The sequence below is a fragment of the Macaca fascicularis genome, chromosome 6, assembly GCF_037993035.2.
Source record: "Macaca fascicularis isolate 582-1 chromosome 6, T2T-MFA8v1.1".
Taxonomy (NCBI): Eukaryota; Metazoa; Chordata; class Mammalia; order Primates; family Cercopithecidae; genus Macaca; species Macaca fascicularis.
This window is the reverse complement of record NC_088380.1, coordinates 175,164,029-175,186,182: the sequence shown is the minus strand read 5'-3', so window position 1 is coordinate 175,186,182 and position 22,154 is coordinate 175,164,029. Positions and strand designations below refer to the sequence as shown.

Here is a 22,154-nt window from a genome sequence, read left to right as displayed (position 1 = left end):
GACCTCATGATCCGCCCACCTCGGCTTCCCAAAGTGTTGGATTTACAGGCATGAGCTACCATGCCTGGGCCTCTTATTCTTAAGTGAAGAAGAAGTAAACTTCTATCTTATTTCTGTCTAATATTTCTGCTCTCCATTCCTGAAAGTCAAATGCAATTCCCAAGGACTCTTTACTTTATGGCAAACTACACAAATTTTCCATTTAGAGTAACATAAAGTTTCTCCTTTTTTTTTTTTTTTAAGCAAAATAAAGGTCACTATATCAAGATAAAGAATAACATTAGGTGTGAACTAGCATAGGTGACTCATGGGAAACAAAATGGCAAATTCGAAAGGAATTCTGGGAACCATCGTACTAGGTTACATTGCCTTTTTGCCTGTAGAGAACCCATGAGGAGAGGGTTTCTCAGTCTTCCCAGTGGAACCCTTCTCTTAGTTGCACTGGCATTTGGGGATCTCATTGCTGGGCCTAGATCCAGGCAGGGCAGCTCCTGGGGCCCAAGGGTGTGCTCACTCACCAGCTGTCTTCCAGCGTCTGTGTGCTGCTCCTGCCCTCCTGCCTCTTCTCCAGCTCCACCGCTGTCTGTTCCAACAGAGCAGACACAGCGTCCTATAGAGACAAAGGCTGCTGGGTCATTGGGTACAATGTAGGTGCCACCCTACCTGCCAGGAATCAGAGCATCTCAGACCTGTGACCCTCCCAGTGAACTGATGGTCAAACCAAAGACCAGAGTGGTCAAGTGTCTTGCCCAAGGTCACTGATAAACTGGAAAAATTGTCCTTAATTTCTCCAACTAGCAGTTCTCCAGAGAATAGCCCCTGTATGTACGAACATACTCAGCATCGTGGTGGAAGACAGCCAAGTTTAGCAGTGAAGTGAGACAGAATGAAGGTCTCTGACTGTAAGGAGACCACAGCATCATCAGACCAACATGTGAACCATCAATAACATAATGCATAATGCACTGTCTCTTTTTGGAGTGAGAGACCTGAGTTTGAGACCTAGCTTTGCTGAGGAGATGTACATCTTAATGTAATTTGGTTATCTTTCTGAGACTTGGTAAACTGTACATAATAAACGGAATAGTGCCTGATGCAAAAGGAAGTACAGAAAATGATGATGATGATGATGAAAAAGAAGGTGGGGGTGGGGAGGGAAAGGAGAGGAGGAGGAGAAAGAGAAAAAGAAAATAGACTTAATTGATCTATTTGCTACCCTTATCTTTACCTGTATGTCCCAACCTATCCTCTGCATAGAAATTCTAGGCAGTGGCTGTCCAAACTAACCAAGTACTGACAGAAGGAACAACCTCTACAGAGAGGAAAGGATCACTACAGAGAATTACAAGAAAACCTGAATCCAAAACACTCTCTCTAACTTTTTGATGTGGTCAGGATCCCATAGGAGTCCAATACCCCATAGGTAAGACTAACTTCACTGCTCAACTGAGTCCTGACCAGTCTGCCTGGCCAGTAGGTGTGGGCTTTCCAAATGGGGGAGACAGTTTAAGGATATTTTAATGTGTTAAAGCGTACTGCACTAACTAAAATGAAAAAACATATTTTTTCACTGAAAATAGGCAAATGTAAGATTTTTTTTTTCTTTTTTTCTTTTCTTTTCTTTTTTTTTTCTGAGATGGAGTCTTGCTCTCTTGCCCGGGCTGGAGTGCAATGGTGTAATCTTGGCTCAATGCAACCTCTGCCTCCCGGGTTCAAGTAATTCTCCTGCCTCAGCCTCCCTAGTAGCTAGGATTACAGACGACTGCCATCATGCTTGGTTAATTTTTGGAATTTTAGTAGAGACAGGGTTTCGCCATGTTGGCCAGGCTAGTTTTGAACTCAGAGAGATCTACTCAAGAGATCCTCCTGCCTCAGCCTCCTAAAGTGCTGGGATTACAGGCACGAGCCACCATGCCCGGCCAAGATTTTCAAGTAAGAGTCACGATGGAACAGTTACCACGTGCTCTTTACATATATTTCTTCAAAGCATCATAAAAACTTTTTTCTCTTTTTAATAATTTATTATTATTATTATTATTTTTGTAGAGATAGGCCTCACCATGTTGCCCAGGCTTGTCTTGAATTCCTGGCCTCAAGAGATCCTCCTGCCTCGGCCTCCCAAAGTGCTGGGATTATAGGCCTGAGGCACCGTGCCCATCCTCATAACAACCTTTTAAGGCTCACATTAGACATGAAAAATTGGATGCTCAGGGAGGCCATACGACTGACCTAGCCCTCTGATTCTCTTCCCATGACTTCCAGCTGCCTCTTATACAAAGCCTCCACTGTGGACCTTGAACAAAGTAGGGGTCCAAGAATGGTTCATCTTTTACCTTCCACAGTTTTCTATCTCCTTCTCCATTTCATTTGTAAAAAATCATGAATTAAGTTTTCGTGAGCCAAGTGGTATTAGGTAGAACAAAGGATAGGAGGAAGCACAGATGTGGAAGAAAGCAGTTGTGGAAGGGGAGCCGCCTGCCCCTTAGTGGAGATCTCGCCTTCCCTGTCTTCTCCTACTTCCTCCACCCCATTTTTCTCCTCTCGTGATGCCTGACCACCTCCAGTTCTGGGAGAGGCTTTCCCTTCCAACATCCAGGTGCTGCCTTGTGGGAGGGTGGCACACCTGGTCCCAGCTCACCGTGCTTGCAGGCCCTGGGGCAGGGGCCGTGACTCCCACTGGCTTGAGCTCCCTGCTCTGTTTCTTCAAGTATTTGTAGCTGAGGAGGTTGTACCAGCGAGTCGACCTCTCCCCAGACCTGCAGACCTCCGCCAGGCTGATCTGGGCGCCTCCCTGTTGGGATGGAAACAAGGAGAACATAAGCGGGGCAGAGGGGGGAACCAAGTGTCAGGGAATCTGGTTCACGGAGACAGTATGGAGAAAACACCACTCCAGATAAGACGGAGGCATCCTGGCAGGAAGATAGGCCAAGTTGTTAACATTTCCAATAACTCATTTGTCGTTCATTCATTCGTTGATCGGTTTAATCATTTGCCAAATCTTTATTGAGGACTTATCCTATGAATTTTTTTTTAAATAAACAAAACTATGCTAAAAAAAAAAAACCTTTAGTTTACCATCTTTGCTGCTTTTAAGTGCAATTTCAGTGGTATTAAACATTACGCACATTGTTGTAAAAGAGATCTACTGAACATTCTCATCTTGCAAATCTGAAAGCTTTGCCTCCCGGGTTCACGCCATTCTCCTGCCTCAGCCTCCCAAGTAGCTGAACTACAGGCACCCGCCACCACTAATTTTTTGTATTTTTAGTACAGATGGGGTTTCACCATGTTAGCCAGGATGGTCTCGATCTCCTGACCCCATGATCTGCCCGCCTCGGCCTCCCAGAGTGCTGGGATTACAGGCGTGAGCCACCACACCTGGCAACTCTACACTTATTAAGCAACAACTTCCTTTTTCCCCTCCCTGCAGCCCCTAGTAACCACCACTGTATTTTCTGTTTCTATGAATTTGATGACTTTAGATACCTCATATAAGTGGAATCATACAGTATTTATCTTTTTGTGACTGGCTTACTGAACTTAACAATGCCTTCAAGGTCCATCTATGTTGTAGCGTATATCAGAATTTTATTCCTTTTTTGTTGTTGTTTTTTTGGAGGTAAGGTCGCACTCTGTTGCCAGGCTGGAGTGCGGTGGTGTGATCATAGCTCACTGTAATCTCGAACTCCTGGGCTAAGAGATCCCCCTTTCTTTTCTTTTTTTTTTTTTTTTTTTTGAGACGGAGTCTCGCTCTGCCGCCCAGGCTGGAGTGCAGTGGCCGGATCTCAGCTCACTGCAAGCTCCGCCTCCCGGGTTTACGCCATTCTCCTGCCTCAGCCTCCCCAGTAGCTGGGACTACAGGCGCCCGCCACCTCGCCCGGCTAGTTTTTTGTATTTTTTAGTAGAGACGGGGTTTCACCATGTTAGCCAGGATGGTCTCGATCTCCCGACCTCGTGATCCGCCCGTCTCGGCCTCCCAAAGTGCTGGGATTACAGGCTTGAGCCACCGCGCCCGGCCTGATCCCCCTTTCTTTTTAATGCTGAATAATATTCCATTGTATGGGCATGCTACATTATGCTTATCCAGTCATCTGTTGATGGACATTTGGGTTACTTCTACCTCTTCACTATTGCGAGCAGTGCTGCCATGAACATGAGTGTACTAGTAATTCTTTAAGAACCTGCTTTCAGGGCGGGCATGGTGGCTCATGCCTGTAACTGGAGCACTTTGGGAGGCTGAGGCGGGTGGATCACCTGAGGTCAGGAGTTCGAGACCAGCGTGACCAACATGGAGAAACCCCATTTCTACTAAAAATGCAAAATTAGCCAGCCGTGGTGGCATATTCCTGTAATCCCAGCTACTCGGGAGGGTGGGGCAGGAGAACTGCTTGAACCCAGGAGATGGAGGTTGCAGGTGAGCTGAGATCGTGCCATTGTACTCCAGCCTGGGCAACAAGAACAAAACGCTGTCTCAAAAACAAAACAAAACAAAACAACAACAACAACCTGCTTTCAGTTATCTCGAATATATGCCCAGAAGTACAACTGCTAGGTCATATGGTAGTTACATTTTAAATTTTTTAGTGGAACTACTATACTGTTCACATCAACACTTGCTAAGGAAGTGCTTATAATCCCACCAACAATGCACACGAGTTCCAATTTCTCTACATCTTCACCATTTTGTGTGGTTTTTTGATAGCCATCATCCAAATATGTGTGAGGTGGTATCTCATTGTGGTTTTGATTTGCATTTCTCTGATAATTAGTAATGTTGAACATCTTTTCACATGGATGTTGGCCATTTGTATATTAATTTTGGAGAAATGTCTATTCAAGTCCTTTCTCCTTTTCACATTGGGTTATTTGATTTTTCTGTTGTTGAATTCCCATTCTGTGTTAGTTATATTAAGCACTAGGTTCTATGTTATGTACTGAGCATAATGATGGTCCCCACATGGTTCCACCTTCTGGGAGCCAGCACTGTCCCAAGGAACTCAGGAACTGAACAAGTAATTAATTCCAAGTGAGGTAGAAAACTGCGTTGTCATTTCTCCTCCACTAAATTTGCAAATGTTTAAAAAATTGACAACAAATGCTGTTGGTGAGGTTATGGGGAAACAGGCTCTCTCTCACCTTGCTCATGGGAATGTAAAATGGCAGAAACCTGATGGAAGGAATTTAGTCATATCTAGTAAAAACATAAATGCATTTTACCCTTCGACCGAGTAATTCTCCTTGTAGCTGTCTATCCCACAGATACACCTGCAGAAATCTGCACAAGTACAAAATGACCCACAAAAGGAGTCTTCATTCTGACCCTCTTTGTAATAGTGAAAGTTTTTTTTTTTTTCCTTGAGACAGAGTTTTGCTCTTTTTGCCCAGGCTGCTGGAGTGCAATGGCATGGTCTTGGCTCACCGCAACCTCTGCCTCCCAGGTTCAAGTAATTCTCCTGCCTCAGCCTCCAGAGTAGCTGGGATTACAGGCATGTGCCACCACGCCTGGCTATTTTTTTTTTTTTTCATATTTCTAGTAGAGACGGGGTTTCTCCATGTTGGTCAGGCTGGTCTTGAACTCCTGACCTCAGGTGATCCGCCCACCTCGGCCTCCCAAAGTGCTGGGATTACAGGTGTGAGGCACCGCGCCCAGCCAACAGCAAAAGATTTTAAACGACCCAAAGGTCCAGCAACAGGGAACAGACTGAAAGAACTATAATCTATCTATGCAATGGAATATTATGTAGCTGTGTAAAAAAGAGGAAGATCTCTTTACACTGATGCAGAGAGATGGCCAGGCTATACAGTTACGAGAAAAAAAATAGCACGGTGCAGAAAAGAGTACATAATATGCTACCTTTCGTGTAAGAGAGAGGGGGATAAGTATATGTGTCTATAGTCTATGTATATATTGCACCATGTTTGAGGTGCAAGGCAGAGTGAACATGATCATACGTGCACAAGAAATAATGGAAAGATGAAAAAGAAATTAATCAAAGTGGTCACCTATACAGGATAGGTAGTGAGGCTGGGGTGAGGAGAGAGCATGATTTCTCTTCAGTAAACCTTTCCATACAATTTTTCTTTGAGTTATGTAAATATATCCCTTAAACTGAAAACAAATTATAACAAACTAACCTAACTGACTATAAGCTCACAGAAAAGGGAATTATTTCAAGTGACTTAATATTTTTACTGTTTTGTTTTTCCCCCCTACATCCTCCCTAGAAATTACTACAAACTAATTAATCATTCCTCAGAGGCTTTATTGTTTTGACATGTCCAAAAATGAGCCCTGGTCAGGTTTGGGAAGGTGGTCAGCCTACCTTCCCCTAACACACTAGTGTCGGTGTGTGGAAGGGGCTACCCAGACTCTGTGCTGATGGGTAGTAGAAATACCAAATGCCAGTTTGCAAAATGGACTTGAGCCAAGTGTATTAATCCGTTCTCATGCTAATAAAGGCATACCCGAGACTGAGTAATTTATAAAAGAAAGAGGTTTAGTTGACTCACAGTTCAGCATGGCTGGGGAGGCCTCAGGAAACTTATAATCATGGCAGAAGAGGAAGCAAACACTTCCTTCTTCACATGGTGGCAGCAAAGAGAAGTGGCGAACAAAAGTGGGAAAAGCCCCTTATATAACCATCGGATCTCATGAGAACTCACTCACTATCATGAGACTAGCAGCATGGGGGTAACCGCCCCCATGAGTCAATTACCTCCCACCAGTTCCCTCCCACAACACATGGGGATTATGGGGGCTACAATTCATCAGGATGCATCGGAACGTGGCAGAGCTGTGCTAGGTCTGGGACAGTGAAAGGTGGTTTCTGAGAGCACAGTGGTGAGTGGGGAGAGGAAGAAAGCACGATGCTGACACTTCGCTTGTTTAGCACCAGCTTCCTCATCTGGAAAACAGGGAAAACAACTCCTACCTACCCGCCTATTGGGAGGATCAGAGTGAATTAAATGCTTGGCACACTTCAGGCACCCAGAATAAATGTACATATATATAAATATTTGTCTATTGCTCATTTATTCATTCAATAAAAACTCCCTAAGCCCGTCGCAGACTCTGGAACCACAGAAGCATGTAAGATATGATTCTTCCCCAAAACGGCTCATGGTTTCCTAGGGAGATAGACAGCTATGTTGGATATTACAGTTCAGAACATGCCAGGCCATGTGTGAGGTATGAGGGGAAAGGACCAGGATCACAGCTTTGAGGTGTAACACTTCCAGCAGATTATTATTAATTCTAACAAGATATACTGTTTATCTGGGGCCAGCTCACAGCTGTGAGTATTGTCTACCTCAGTAAACTGGATGCACCTTTGAGGACATTTACGTATTCATTCATTCATTTATTCAACACACAAAAACGTGCTGAGAAATCTCATGTGCCAGGCACTGTTCTGGGTGCTGGAGACAGAGCAGAATTGAAGGCAGATAAATATTCCTGCCCCATGACTTTATATTTGCGTCTAGGGGAATCAGATAACAACTCCATAGGTAAACTCCTTACTGTGTTTCATCGAATCTAAGATGCCATCTTTAAAAGTGTACCATTATTTTATGCACCAAGAAAGAGAAATAGTTGCCAATTAAACTATAACTTGTCATCTAGTACACAGTGCATCTTGATTTCAGAAATAAAATGTAAAGATAACATGTACCCTAGAATCTATGAGGTACAGTGAAATGTTAGGTGATAAAAGGTGGTGTCGAGAAAAATACTACAGGGAAGGGGGCTAGAAGGGGATAAGAGAGCAGAGAGGGTAATGGGATTTACATAGGGTGGAAGACCTCACTGAGAAGGTGACATTTGAACAAAGTCCGGAAGGAGGTGAGGGAACACCTGGGAGGACAGGATGCCAGGCAGAGGACACAGCAAGTGCAAAGGCCTGGAGGGGAGCACATGTTGGCATATTCAAGGAACACGAGGCTGGAGGAAGAGTTTTGCAGATATAATCCCAGAGATAAGAAGTGGCCAAATCCCAAGGGGCCTTGGAGGCCAGGCAAAGGACACAGGTGTTGACTCTAGGTGGAGACATAAGCCATCATAAGGTTTTAGCAAAAGAATGGCATGCACTGATTTACATTTAAATAGGATTAGTCTGGCTACTTTGTTGAAAAAAGAGGAAGGGGAAATGGACAGAAGCTGGGAGACCAAGTAGGAGATGGCTGCCATCATCCAAGGAAGGAAAGACAGTGGCTTGGGTCTGGGGAAGTGGTGAGAAGTGGGATGTACGGTTCTTTTGAAGGTGGAGCTAAGAGGATGGGGTAAGGGAAAGAGAGGGGTTACGGATGACTGCAGGGTGTCTGAGCTGAGCAATGGAAGAATGAGATTGCCATTGGCTGAGACAGTGGACACACAGGATGAAAGGTCAGGGGCATTCTTGTGGCCATGTTAGTTTGAGGTCCTATTTTATGTTTAAGTGAAAATGCAGAACAGGCAGTGGAAATAAGAGATTTGAGGGGTGTGGGGAGGCCCAGGCTGGAGCCCTGCACTTGGGATGGGTTTGCAACTGGGAGATAAAATGAGATCACCAAGGAAACGAGTAGAAAAGGGGAGGATCAAGGACCCAGCCCTGGGCCCTCTGAGATAGGGAGGTCAGGGAAATGAGGAAGAACCAGCAAAGGAGACCAAGATGCTAGAGATGAGGGGAGAACACTGGAAGAGCAAGGTAACCAGGAGGCCAAGCAAGGGCAAAGGATGTTGAGGGAGGTGGAGTCAGCAACTGCGGCAAGTGTAGCTGGCAGGTCCAGAAGGAAGATGGAGAACTGGCCTCTGGTCTGGTAACAAGGAGCTCACTGATGAACATGATGAGGACACCCTTGGTACAAAGATGAGGGCCAGGCTAGGCACGGTGGCTCGCGCCTGTAATCCTACCACTTTAGGAGGACAAGGTGGGCGGATCACTTGAGGTCAGAAGTTTGAGACTAGCATGGCCAACATGGTGAAACCTCACTCTACTAAAAATACAGAAAATTAGCCAGGTGTGGTAATGCGTGCCTGTAGTCCCAGCTACTTGGGAGGCTGAGGCAGGAGAATGGCTTGGACCCAAGAAGTGGAGGTTGCAATGAGCCGAGATCATGCCATTGCCCTCCAGTCTGGGTGACAGAGTGAGACTCTCTCTCAAAAATTAAAAAATAAAAGTAAAAAAATATTAAAAAAAGAAAGATGAGGGCCAAAGTCCACGTAGATTGGGTTACAGAGAGGAAGGGAACACCTCTTTCAAGTTTTTCTATAAATAAAGCGAAAGAAACAATGTAGTAGTTGGAAGTGGAAATGGGGCGAAAAAGTTTTAGGTTGGGTGTGGTGGCTCACACCTGTAACCCCAGTCCTTTGGGAGGCTGAGGCAGGAGGACTCCTTGAGCCCAGGAGTTCAACCAGCCTGGGCAACTTAGTGAGACTCCATCTCTACAAAAAATACAAAAATTAGCCAGGCATGGTGTCATGTGCCTATAGTCCCAGCTACTGGGGAGGCTGAAATGGGAGTATCACTTGAGCCCAGAAGGTGAAGGCTGCTGTGAGCCGAGTTCACAGCACTGCACTCCAGCCTGGGCAACAAAGCAAGATCCTCAGTCAAAAAAAGTTTGTTTTGTTTTGAGCATGGGAGAAATAATAGCATGATGGTATACTGATAGGCTGGATCCAGTGGAAGAGGGAAAATTGAAGACAGAGGAAAGAGCAGAATGGCTGCTGGAGTAATGTCCTTATGAGAAAATGGGGGCGCTGGCCTCAGACAGGAGTGCAGAAGGCCCATCCTCAGAAGCCAGGGAAATGGCAGAATTTACAAGAACAGCTAGATACGGTATGGGGGCCCTCTTCTGAGTCTGTTCTGTCTTCTCTCCCTGAGGGAAGTATGAATTAGTCATTGTGATGAGTGGGTGAGTAAATCATCCAGGGAGATACAGTATGATTTCTGGGCAGCATTCAGGGCTCATGGGAAGTGAGTGATTACCATTTCCAAATGACACCATACAGCGTGGTTGTGTGCATTTTTTTTCCAGTTGCTCAGTTGGAGAGGAGGGGGTGGAGAGCTCGCTTTGACAGGGCTGGGGTTTTGCCAAGTTAGTATGCCAAAGTGAGAGGGAGCAAGGGAACGGTTGTAATGGTGAACCATAGGACGTAAATGGGGCCTGAGAAGCAGGCTAGCTCGAGAGAGCCTGGGCTGGGTGGCACTGAACGCAGCAGTAGAGCAGTGGGCAACTAGGCCCCCTGCGATGCCATGCTAGGGCATTTGGTGGAACTGTTGCCTGCGATATTGGGAAGGTGGGCTGTGTAGTCCTCCAAACCTGTAATCTGGGTCTGGGGACATGAGAGACACTCATAGTAACCTCCTGAGAAGTGGCATGGTGTGATGGCTACACATAAGGAAGCTGGAGTCTCTGTTCAAATCCAGGCTTCGCCATCTTCTCCTTGGATGACCTGGCAGGTTACTTAGCCTTTCTGGGCCTTGATCCCTTATCTTCCTGGGGCGATCGCGAAGATTAAATGAGATACTGCACACGAAGTTCTTAGCCCACTGGTAGACACATAGACTCAGCTCAGTACAGATGCTATTGCTGCCTGGCTGAAAACGGACTGGGGATTCCACACACCCTGCTGCCCGGAGTCTCTGCGTGGGAGCGGACAGGCCCTTTTTCCTCCCATCTCACTTCCTCTCCTCCTCCAGCCACCAAAATACGACAGCCTGACACTCCATGTCCCCACCGCATACGGGAAAGGAGGTTTCCCATTGGCCGCAGGCAGAGACAAGCCACAGTGAGATGAGCGCTTTGGCTGCTGCTATGGCAACCAGCAATGACCAGACTTCAATTAGGAAGGAGGAATAAAAGGCATCCAATTAGGAGAAGAAAATAGGATTTAGCCTCTTCTCGTTTAGGAATGCCCAGAGCCAAGGGAATGCTTCGCTGGAGGAGACCAGGCTTGCCAACCCCTTCAAGTCACCACCCCCACCTCTGAGCTCCAGGGAGCCCTGTGCTGGCAAAAAGACAACGCAGAGGCACTGACGTGTGTGGACTTCGGAGGTAGACCCGCTGGGGTTCAAATATGGCTTCTGCCACTTTCCTAACTGTGTGATCTAGGAAAAGTCTTTCGCCTCTTTGTGCCTCAGTTTCTCCACTGGAATACGCTACCTATTTTGCAAGGTTGGAGCGAGGATCAATAGAGATAATGGGCTGGGCACGGTGGCTCACACCTGTAATCCCAGCACTTTAGGAGGCGGAGGCAGGCGGATCACTTGAGGTCAGGAGTTTAAGATCAGCCTGGGCAACATGGCGAAACCCCGCCTCTACTAAAAATACAAAAATTAGCCAGGTATGGTGGTGTGCGCCTGTGGTCCCAGCTACTCGGGAGTCTAAGGCAGGAGATCTGCTTGAACCTGGGAGGCGAAGGTTTCAGTGAGCTGTGATCACGCCACTGCACTCCAGAGACTGAAAGCGAGACTCAGTCTAAAACTAAAGAAAAAAAAAAAACAGAGATAATGCATGTAAAGAGCTTAGCTCAGTGCCTGCCATATAAACTGCATCCTACTGGCACTAATTATTGCATTATTGTCAGTAACAACATCATTGGCCTCACCTGGGAGCTTGTTAGAAATGCAGACTTTCAGGTTCTGCTCCAGACTTGCTGAATCAGAATCTGCATTTTAGCCAGAGCTCCAGGTAACTTGTGTGCATGGTACAGTTTGAGGCGCTGCTTTAGCGCCTCGTTTAGTCTTCAGAGAACCACCTCCAGGAAGGCAGTATGAGCCAAATTTTACAGATAAGGGAAATGAGACTGAGAATTGAAGATTGTGAGGAGACACAGCTGGAAGGGCAAGCCTGGTGACAGCCCCAGGCCACAATCCAAGGATGTGGCCCCACAATGCCATGATAGAGAAGGGTTTTACAGAGCATGAAGATCAAGGCAAGGATAGAGAGCAAAGAGATTCCCTTCTCTGGGCAAACGCCTGTGAGTTACAGCAGGAGAAAGGGGTGAGCCCTCCGAGAAGGCAGTGAGAAGCTCCACATTCCAGCTTCCAGACATGGAGGCAGAAGAGGCTTGGAGAGGTGTACACATCTTGTTTCTCCCCTTCGCACGCATCCCACATTTTCCTCCATCACTTCAACCCAGCCATTTCCAACACGGCCCTCCTCACAGTTTGTTTACATCTTAGCCATCAATGCCGGCGCCTTGTCTGTTTGGCTCCCCATTGAATCCCCGGCCGCAGACACAGGGGTGGGGACACAACAAGCTCCCAGTACAGATCTGAGCACGAGTGGAGCAACCTTCTAGGTATAATGCCCACGCTTGGGCTCCTTCGTGCTCACAGCTGAGTTATCATTAAAATACTCTAACACTAAATGGCATCAGGGTTCACAAAGCCCTTTACTTCTTTTAATTCACTTGTACATCGTAAGCCCGAGTTAGCTATTATATAAATCCCCCTTCTACAGATGGGAAAGCTGAGTATCTGTCTGCACTTGGGTCTGCCTGTCTCTTAGGACACAATGTACCTGGGCTACTTCATTCCCAGTCCTGACTCCTGCCAATGCAGTGAGAGATGGAAGCCAGGGGAGGTCAGTTTCAGGGAGGAGACTAGCAATGGCCCCATTCAATGAGAACCCACTGTGGGTCAGACACTTGAATGGGTGCTTTACGGGTGCTATCTCAATCCTTATAAAGATCCTTCTAGTGGGCATGATGGAGGCATTATCATTTGCATTTTATGGATAAGAAAAATGAGGATCAGAGATGTTAAGTACTTTGCCCAAGGTCATCCAGCTATACAGCAAGTGGTAAAGGTGGGATGTGAAGGCCTATGTGTTTGGTTTCATTATTCTGTGTGTTTTTTTTTTTTTTTTTGGACACAGGGTTCTGCTGTTGCCCAGGCCAGAATACTGTGGCATGTCAGCTCACTGCAGCTCAAGGGATCCTCCCATCTCAGCCTCCAGAGTAGAGTAGCTAGGACTACAAGCATGCACCCAAGCCTGGCTAATTTTTTCTGTAGAGATGGGGTCTTGCTGTGTTGCCAGGCTGCTCTCGAACTCCTGCACTTGAGCGATCCTCTGGCCTTGACCTCCCAAAGGGTTGGGATTACAGACAAAAGCCACCACACAGCCATAGTCTGTGCTTATCTAATCTCTCATGCTGTAGAGTAAAGCTGCGGCATGCGGCGTTTTCCAGCTTCTGCCAGTTTCAAAAGGCACTTTCTGGTCCTTTATTCTTCTTCTCGCGAAAGACTTCCTTCCCTCCTGCCCTAAGTCTGAGAACAACATTCACCTGTGGAAGCCTTGCTGCCTAGACTCCAAGATGAGCCTGATTGATAGCAAAACCTGCGTCTCCTTCAAGCCTTCTTCCTGAAGCTCAGGGTGGACCAATCTCCATACACACAGAAGGCCAACCAGCCAGCCAGACACGGCCCTTACCAGGCACTCTTCCAGATGGCTCCTGTCAGTGGTACAGACATCGACTCTTAAGGTCTTCTGGTGAAGGGCTGGATAGGACATGGATACCCAGAACACCTCATTGAACACTAGAGTGTCTGAGGCGTCCAGGGGCCGGGTCCGGAACAGGCAGGTGGTGCTTTCAGAGCAAGGAAGGACAGCCACGCGGATATTCCTAGAGGGAGACAGAACCGCAGGAAACCTTGGGTCAGCCCATGTCTGGGGTTTAAGTGTTGAACTAAACAGCTGCTGAAATCCCTAAGCAAACAACAGTGGATGAGAGTTTGTAGAAGTGAGGAATCTGGGGAATCAGGCCCCATACACTGGAAGAAACTTTGACAAATCGAACAAAATTCCAGATGCATTTGTCCTTTGGTCCAGACCCTTCACTTCTAGGCATCATCCCACAGATACCCCTGCCTGAGTACCAGTGAGTTATGGAGAAGGCTATTCAGCCTGGCACCATCTGGGTGGGCAAAAGACTGAAAATGACCCAAGCATCCCATCTTGTCTTCCTTCTGTTTTGTCTGCCTTCCTGTCCTTCCTTCTTCCCATATTTGCCACCCTCACAGGCTGGCTGGGTGTAGACCACAGACACATAAGCTTCTGTTGCCACCCTCCGGGCCTTATGATCCGAGAAAACTTGTAGGCAGATGAGTGCAATAAAGGATAAACCCATCTACCATGGGAGGAGCCCGCATGCGGACAGAGCAGGTGTTTGCATCCTATCAGCATCAAGGTAACACGCAGTCACACCCCTCCAAGAGAAGCACAGTGACTGGTGCTGACTTGGAAAGAGAAGACCCAGCTCTCTCTGTAAGAAACACTTGAGCTTTGGAGAAGATAAAACAGACCGTGACCATTTCTCTCCATGAGGCTCAAAGTCCAGGAGGGTAGAGCCCAGGAAGGATCTGCTCACTACCCCATTCCTAGAGCTGGCATTCAGCAGGTGCTCAGCATGCCACGGGGCAGGAATTCACACAGTCATCTAGAGTGCTTGTCTTTACAGTTGGTGTGCTTGCCATTGTGCCTGTATTCACATGCACAGTACTGACATTTAGCATCACAGCCATATGCATTACAAACCCACAGTGTCTTGACATGGCCCATAATTGGATCAGGACAGGGCAGAAAAGTGACCCCCAGGGGTGACTCCGGAGGGTGAGAGTATGATACACACCCGTCCAGCTACATACTCACACTTTCTGGTCTTGTTGCTGCAACAGAGCAGAAAGGTTACTCAGCTGGATGATTAATATTGCAAATTGCTTATTCTTCTCATCATACCTGAAATGAAAAGGGGCATATGAAGTACCTATTAATAATACACTCATCTCTCTCATTTCTTCTCTCTGTTAAAAGTCACAGGACGTGGCTGTTGGCTGCCCTGCGGACTAAGGTGAGCTCAAGAGCACGGGCCCAGTGCTTTGCTGCCATGCAGGGATGTAGAGCTAGAGCTGTCAATTGTTTGAAAAAAAATTTTTCTTTTTTGAAACAGGGTCTCACTCTGTCATCCAGGTTGAGTTCAGTGGCATGATCAGGGCTCATGGTAGCCTCGACCTCCCAGGCTCAGGTGATCCTCCCACCTCAGCCTCCTGAGTAGCTAGGACTACAGGTGTGCACCACCACATCCAGCTAATTTTTTGTATTTTTAGTAGAGATGGGGTTTCATCATGTTGCCTGAGCTGGTCCTAAACTCCTGGAATCAAGTGATCCATCTGCCTTGGCCTCCCAAAGCGTTGGGATTACAGGTGTGAGCCACCACGCCCAGTCAGTTGTCTGAATTTTTAAAAAGAACCCATAAATGTGGGTGAAATTTCATGATATGGTAATATTGTCAACTAATTCCTATTAAAAAATACTGAAGGCCAGGTGTGGTGGCTCATGCCTATAATCTCAGCACTTTGGGAGGCCGAGGCAGGCAGATCATTTGAGGTCAGGAGTTTGAGACCAGCCTGGCCAACATGGTGAAACCCCATCTCTATTAAAAATACAAAAGTTAGCCAGGCGTGGTGGCACACGCCTGTAATCCCAGCTACTCAGGAGGCTGAGGCAGGAGAATGGCTTGAGCCCAGGAGGCAGAGGTTGCAGCGAGCTAAATCGCACCACTGCACTACGGCCTGGGTAACAGGTGAGACCCTGTCTCCAAAAAAAAAAAAAAAAAAAAAAAAAAACAACAACAACAACAAAATTGAGATCATCCTCCAACAAGAGAAAACAAAAAGAACCACCATGTGTGTATTGACCCAATCTGGGCTGCAGCCCCCAGCGATCAGCTTCCATCCAGGTCATGAAACCTAGATGGGATGGAAAGACAAAAGCCACAGCAACAATGAACAAACATACTGAGAGGCAGGAGGTCTCAGTCCCAGTCCTGGCTCTGCCACCAGCCAGCTCCGTGAGTTGGGCCAAGTCATAAGGTCTTTTAAAACCTCATTTCTCCTATCTGTAAAGCGGACGGCTGGGAGGTGAGGAATGAATCAGCGTCCCTTCAGCTAAGAAGCTGCAATGGCCAGCAGGTCCTGCTGGTGCTGCCCTCCACCCTGGGCGGCTGTGAAGGTAAATGCAGGGGAATGCTGCGGATGAAGAAGGGACTCCACACAGACGGTTCCTTCTGTCCTCATTGTCCTTGTCACTTACTTCAGGGCAATCTGAACTCGGGCCGCACCCAATGCTTCCGATTCGTCACTGTCAAACGCAGCAGCTTCTGAAGCACCCAGTCTGAAAGGCAACAGGGGAGGGGGAGTTAGGCTTCCTTGCAGTGAACAAACTGCTTTGGGAGGCTGGGGTTACATCCCCAGGAAGGAAAGTTGGGGTCTGCTCAGCTTCCCTCCAGGTCCTTTTTTAAATTTTAATTAAAAAAACTTTTTAGAGATCGGGTCTCACTATTTTGCCCAGGCTGGTCTCGAACTCCTGGCGTCAAGTGATCCTCCCATTGAAGCCTCCCAAGTAGCTGGGATTACAGACTCACACCACTATGCCCAGCTTGGACTCCTCTCTTAAGGGGCCTGGCCTTCCTCTAGCGCTTGCTCCTTAGCCATACACCTTTTTCGTAGCTACCACAGAACTAGCACTCCCCTAAACCCGAAGCATCTCTAACCCCAGGAGAAGTTATGCTGTCTGTGCCTTGGGCTGCCAAGAGGAAGGTGGGGTCATGCCCTCTTGGGGCTCCTCCCACACACTGTGGGGGCCAAAACCTAAGCCACCCCACAGGCCTAGGCTCTAGATATTGAAAGTTCATGGCTTACGTGGCCACAGAGAGAGCCAGCACCCAGACACCCACCTCTGCACGGAAGCCTCGTACACACCACTGTCCCCAGCCACTGACTCGTCCGATACCGCGGCTGAGACACAGGCCACTTTCAGGCCACACCCCTGGGCCGTATTCACAGCTAGAGAAGGAAAATGGAAAGTCAGGTTCAGGAACCAGAAAACTGTCTTTGCAACTCCCAATTTTGTTTTGTTTTTGAGGCAGGGTCTCACTCATCCAGGCTGGAGTGCAGCGGCATGATCGTGGCTCACTGCAGCCTCGACCACTCTGGGTTCTGGTGATCCTCCCACCTCTGCCTCCCAAGTTCTGGAACTACAGGCATGTGCCACCATACCCAGATAATTTTTAAATTATTATTATTTTGTTGCAGAGATGGGGTTTTGCCATATTGCCCAGGTTAGTCTTGAACTCTTGGTCTCAAGAAATCCGCCTGCTTTGACCTTCCAAAGTGCTGGGATTACAGGCGTGAGCCATCGTAATCCCAACACTTTGGGATTTTGGGAGCCTGAACTCCCAATTTTGATACACTCTCTATGGATGAAAGATGGTTCCACCAAATTCCAACCACTTCTAAATGCTAAAGCAAAAAAAAATTTTTTTAAGTTTGCTTTAGGGTGATGGAAGGAGTCACACGTAATTTTGTGTTTTACCATCCCAGGCTCTGGAGTCGAACTGCCTGGATTCAAATCCAGTTCCACCACTTACTACTTCATGACCTTGAGACACTGACTTAATCCCGTTAAGCCCCAGATGCCTCATTTGGAAAACTTGGATAATAATACCTACTTATTATTATCCAAGTTGAGAGGACTCAGCGAGACATTATAGGGGAAATCCTTAATATAGAGATTGGTGCAGGCAGGCAAAGTGCTCTACACAACTCATTACAGCTATCCTTATTGCCCCTACTATTCCTATCACTGTGGATATCTATACTTTCAATGGCAAAAACCGCAATTACTTTGCACCAACCTAATAGATCCATCCCTACCCACCTGGGGCAAAATAACAGCCCCTGGACCCTCAGGACAGAGAAGGGAGAGATTAAGCACCCGTTCTTCCACTGCCTATCCCTTTCCACTCCTAATTCAGCTCCTCCTCTTCCCTACCCTTAACAGGGGCCCTTGAAAGTCTCTGATCTGAGGCTCATAACTAAGCACTCAACACATGCTGCACATTCCTTCCTTGCCCAAGTAATGAACACCCACGATATGCCAGGCCCATTGCCATGTTCGGAACTACAAAGATGAATAAGACAGTTCCTGCCCTCCTTGCAGGGGGGAAGGCCAGATCCAGATCTTACAATCTCACAGCTAACACCTCTGAGCACCTGCGGACAGACTGGAGAAGGGCAACGGCTCGTAGCATTGAGGGGCACAGAGTCCGGGGCATGGCAGGCTGGCGATGGCGATGGGTGACAAGGCGGGTCTGGGAGATGGCAAGTGCTGGCGATGGGGAAGCCAAGCCTGTGTCCCGTGCCTGCTGAGCCCGTGGAGACCTCCTGCTTTCAGACCCACACATCTCCACCCTCCACTAAACCACTTAAGGAGATTAATTTGTCTGCTGACTGAACAGCAGCACTAATCACATAACCTGCTTAGCGTCTGAGCTCTGCCTGGCATTGCTCGCTGTAGGGAAGGCTTCTGGAGATGGCACGAAGGAAATGCCATCCCGAGACCTGTGTGTGCCCAGCCTAATGTGCTGTCTTAGGCCCACAAGCCCCAAGGACACTGTTGGGGAGGGGAGAAGAGGGGGTCACTTCACAGGACATAGCTGGGGTCTGAGTGTCCTGACTTGGCTTAATATTGCCATCAGAGGCACGCCCCTTGAGCCTCGTTAGAGATTCCACCTGTGCCCCCTCCTCTCCAGGGAACAATTTTCTGAAGCTTGCCGCCTGCTATAGTAGGGCGCTTGCTTTTATTTTGAGAGCACTCAGCAAGACTCCCTTCCTGATGAGGGAAATCCAGGGATCTCCCGGCTCCTCTTCTAAGGAAACACTGGCACTCAAGGCCTTTGTTAACAAGGAAACCTCATTTCCCTACCATGCTCCCCCTGGCCCCTGCACACAAATGGACAATTCTGGGCACAGCAGCAGCACTCCTGCCCATGCCTGGAGCCACGGGGCTAATATGGGTCTGGCTGCTTCTAGCTGGCCTCACCTGGAGCCAGGAGCACAAGCTTTTTGTAGACAGAACTCGGCACATGGATAATAGTGTGCATTCTGAGCAGGTGGTCCTTGTGCCAGTCCCGGTCTTGCCATTTCACTCTGTGGGACTAACCTCAGACAAATCTTTTAACGTCACTGTGCCTCGCTTTTTTCATCTTTAAGATGGAGATAAAAGGGACAGGGCTTGGTGGTTCACGCCTGTAATCCCAGCACTTTGGGAGGCCAAGACGGGTGGATCAACTGAGGTCAGGAGTTCAAGACCAGCCTGGTCAACATGGTGAAAGCCCGTCTTTACTAAAAATACAAAAAATTAGCCAGGCATGGTGGCGTGCACCTGTAATCCCAGCTACTTGGGAGGCCAAGGCAGGAGAATCGCTTGAACCCAGGAGGTGGAGGTTGCAGTGAGCCAGGATGGCGCCACTGCACTCCAGCCTGGGTTACAGAGTGAGACTCCGTCTCCAAAAAAAAAGAGAAAAGATTAAAAATAGCAAACACTTCCCAGAGGTGTTGTGAGGCTTAAATGAGTAAATATGCACAGAAGTACCTGAATCCTAAATACCTGTACTATATATAGCATAGCTATGATTATTGTGAGCTATTATTACTGTGGCCAGGAAAGCCAAGGAGGCCCAGGTGAGTTTACCGAGCACCCTACTCAGTCCTGACCTTCACACCCAGAGCCAGATGGGGTTGGTGGGGCCCCAAGCACCAGGATTTGGCATGAATGTGCACACTGAACTGCCTCCCAGCCTAAGGCATGACAATAAAGGGGTTGGGTTCTGGGGCCAGAAAGACTCAGGTTCCTATCCCTGCTTCCTCGCTTGTTGGCTGGGTGACCTAAGGCAAGTGACATCACCTCTCTGAATCTCCAATTCCTCATCAGTGAAATGCACAGAATAGAAATAACCAATTTCCCCATATATTAAGCACATTGCCCAACTCATAATACATCCCCAATAAAAGTTAACTATTATGATTTATTATGTGGTTGCTGCTAAAGATAAAAAGGTTTTCTCCTAATAAATCTTAGCTGTCAATGTCAGCATCATCTTCTGTTTTGAAGATTCCAACTTAAATCCCGACCAACATCCACCAAAGTGTTCCTTCTGACCCCATGCAGAATGGGAGTCAGTTCATATCATTACCAGCTTCAAACAGTCATATGGGTCCCCAGTGCAATTAGGATAAAATCCAAACTCCTTAGCATAGCCCACCAGGCCTTTCAGGATCTGGACTCTGCCTAGTTCTCCAGTGTAGTTGGTAACCCCTACCTCTGACTCACGGCTTCCTGGCTCCCCTTCTATTCCCTTGCTCTGACCTCAGAGATTTTGCTCTTGCTTTTCCCAAGGCTGGCTCCATCTCACCATTCAAGACACCCTCAAATGTCATCTTCTTTCACAACCCAACCTGCCCCGGCAGTCCTACCTCCAGCCTGAAAGCCTGGATCACATTCCCTGTTTTATTTCCTTTGTAATGCTTGTTTGGTTGCAGGTTCATTCCCTGTGCCTCCATCTGAACATAAGCTTCATGAGAACAGGGGCCCTGTCTGTCTTCAACACAGAATCCTTAGTGACCAACCCAGTGCCTGACACACAGCGTATCTGTTGAATGAATGGATAGATGAATCCATGTGTATCCATTAGCACAGGATGACCTGACACTTAGTTTTATAAGGTGCTAAATGTCTGTTGGAAGACAGAATCTACTACCAAAAACCCTTCGCACAGGACCTCAAAAATACTGAGCTAATAAATATCCCACTGAATAAATATACTTGCCATACAAAGACCCAGCACACAGAAAGCAGTCAGTAAATATAGACTAGAATGATCACTGGGGGTTCTGAGCACAGAGTATCTCTTTCCCTCTTCCCGGTTCCCACCCTCTGGGCATGGTGCTCTCTACCTTGGCCCAGCTGCTTGCCCTCCGTTCCTGGTTCCTCCAGCCGGTATCTTTCCTGGGTGCTGTTACCAAGGTTCAGTTCACAAAGAGTGGCACTCAGCTCTGGGTCTTCCAACTCCAGGGAGTTGAGGAAAGCATCACCAGCCAGGAGCGGGTCAGCCATGAGAGGGGAACAGGGTGGGGAGGGGGAGGAGAGAGAGGAACGTGGGGACAGGGAGGTCATGGACTTTGGGGTGCCAGACAGGGAACGCAGAGCCTGCAGGCGGCCACCTCCCTCTGCCTTCTGGGTCTTGGCCACCTCGTCCTCATGGATGGTGGTGATGCAGCCCGAAGGCCGGAAGCCGGTGGCCCCCTCCAGGAGCAGAAACTCCACCTTGCTCTGCAGCTCTGAGTCCAGCTGCTCAAAGGGGTCATAGTAGAGGTCAGTGAAGCTGGCTGAAGTGGAGGAGTCCAGGCTGGATGCAACCAGGGAGCCCCGGCTGGACGTGAGGGATCCAGGGCTGCTGCCTGAGGACAGGGACTGCATGCTGCTTGAGAGACTGGGACACCGGGAAGGGAAGGACAGTGAGATGCACACAGTGAAGTGGGCCCCCTGAGACCTTCTGCTGGGCTCTGGAAAGCACCATGATCTCACTAGACTTGCTTGGCAATCTCTAGGGTAGACCCTTCACCCCCACTTCATGGAAAACTGATACCCCAAGAAGGCCATTTAATCAAGACATGGCAGAGCTGGGCTTTGGACTCAAGTTAGCTGCCTTAAAAGTTCACTTTTTCCTCTAGATCTGTTTCCCAAAGCTCCAATGGGCTACATTGCATTTGTATATTTTTTCATAGTTGAATCCACTATGAAATAAAAATTTCTTAATGTCTTTCTTGAAATCAACTCACTGGTTTTTTTTTTTTTGGAGACGGAGTCTCGCTCTGTCACCCAAGCTGGAGTACAGTGGCACGATCTCGGCTCACTGCAACCTCCGCCTCCTGGGTTTAAGCAATTCTCCTGCCTCAGCCTCCTGAGTATCTGGGACTATAGGCGCCCGCCACCATACCTGGCTAATTTTTTGTATTTTAGTAGAGACGGGGTTTCACCTTGTTGCCCAGGTTAGTCTCAAACTCCTGAGCTCAGGCAATCCACCCACCTCGGCCTCCCAAAGTGGTAGGATTATAGGCGTGAGCCACTGCGCCCACCCCAACTCACTGTTTTAATACTTTAAAACAACTATCTTAAAGAAAACTTTACATCCTAAGTGTAATTTGAAAAGCAGTATCACTTACTACAAAGAGAAGGCCACCATTAGAAAAAAATCTAATGAAACAAAATGTTGTTATCAGATTCCAGTGATGCACTGTTGTTTATGGACGCCCAGGCCTGAGGCTACTTTC

At 47.7% G+C, this 22,154-nt stretch overlaps 1 protein-coding gene across 5 annotated transcripts in view; it reads right to left on the bottom strand.

Annotated features, from left to right (window-relative positions):
• The window catches only part of WWC1 (WW and C2 domain containing 1), a 175,808-nt gene that overhangs the window by 25,586 nt on the left and 128,068 nt on the right, over nucleotides 1–22,154 (bottom strand). For all 5 annotated transcript variants that reach the window (XM_005558470.5, XM_005558471.5, XM_005558472.5 and 2 more), the window contains 7 exons: nucleotides 20,778–21,313; nucleotides 16,718–16,826; nucleotides 16,075–16,155; nucleotides 14,635–14,721; nucleotides 13,417–13,609; nucleotides 2,639–2,791; nucleotides 519–610 (listed from right to left, as the gene is read on the bottom strand). In XM_005558470.5, the coding sequence (XP_005558527.3) occupies nucleotides 519–610; nucleotides 2,639–2,791; nucleotides 13,417–13,609; nucleotides 14,635–14,721; nucleotides 16,075–16,155; nucleotides 16,718–16,826; nucleotides 20,778–21,313 (1,251 nt within the window). The remainder of the gene's footprint in view (nucleotides 1–518; nucleotides 611–2,638; nucleotides 2,792–13,416; nucleotides 13,610–14,634; nucleotides 14,722–16,074; nucleotides 16,156–16,717; nucleotides 16,827–20,777; nucleotides 21,314–22,154) is intronic.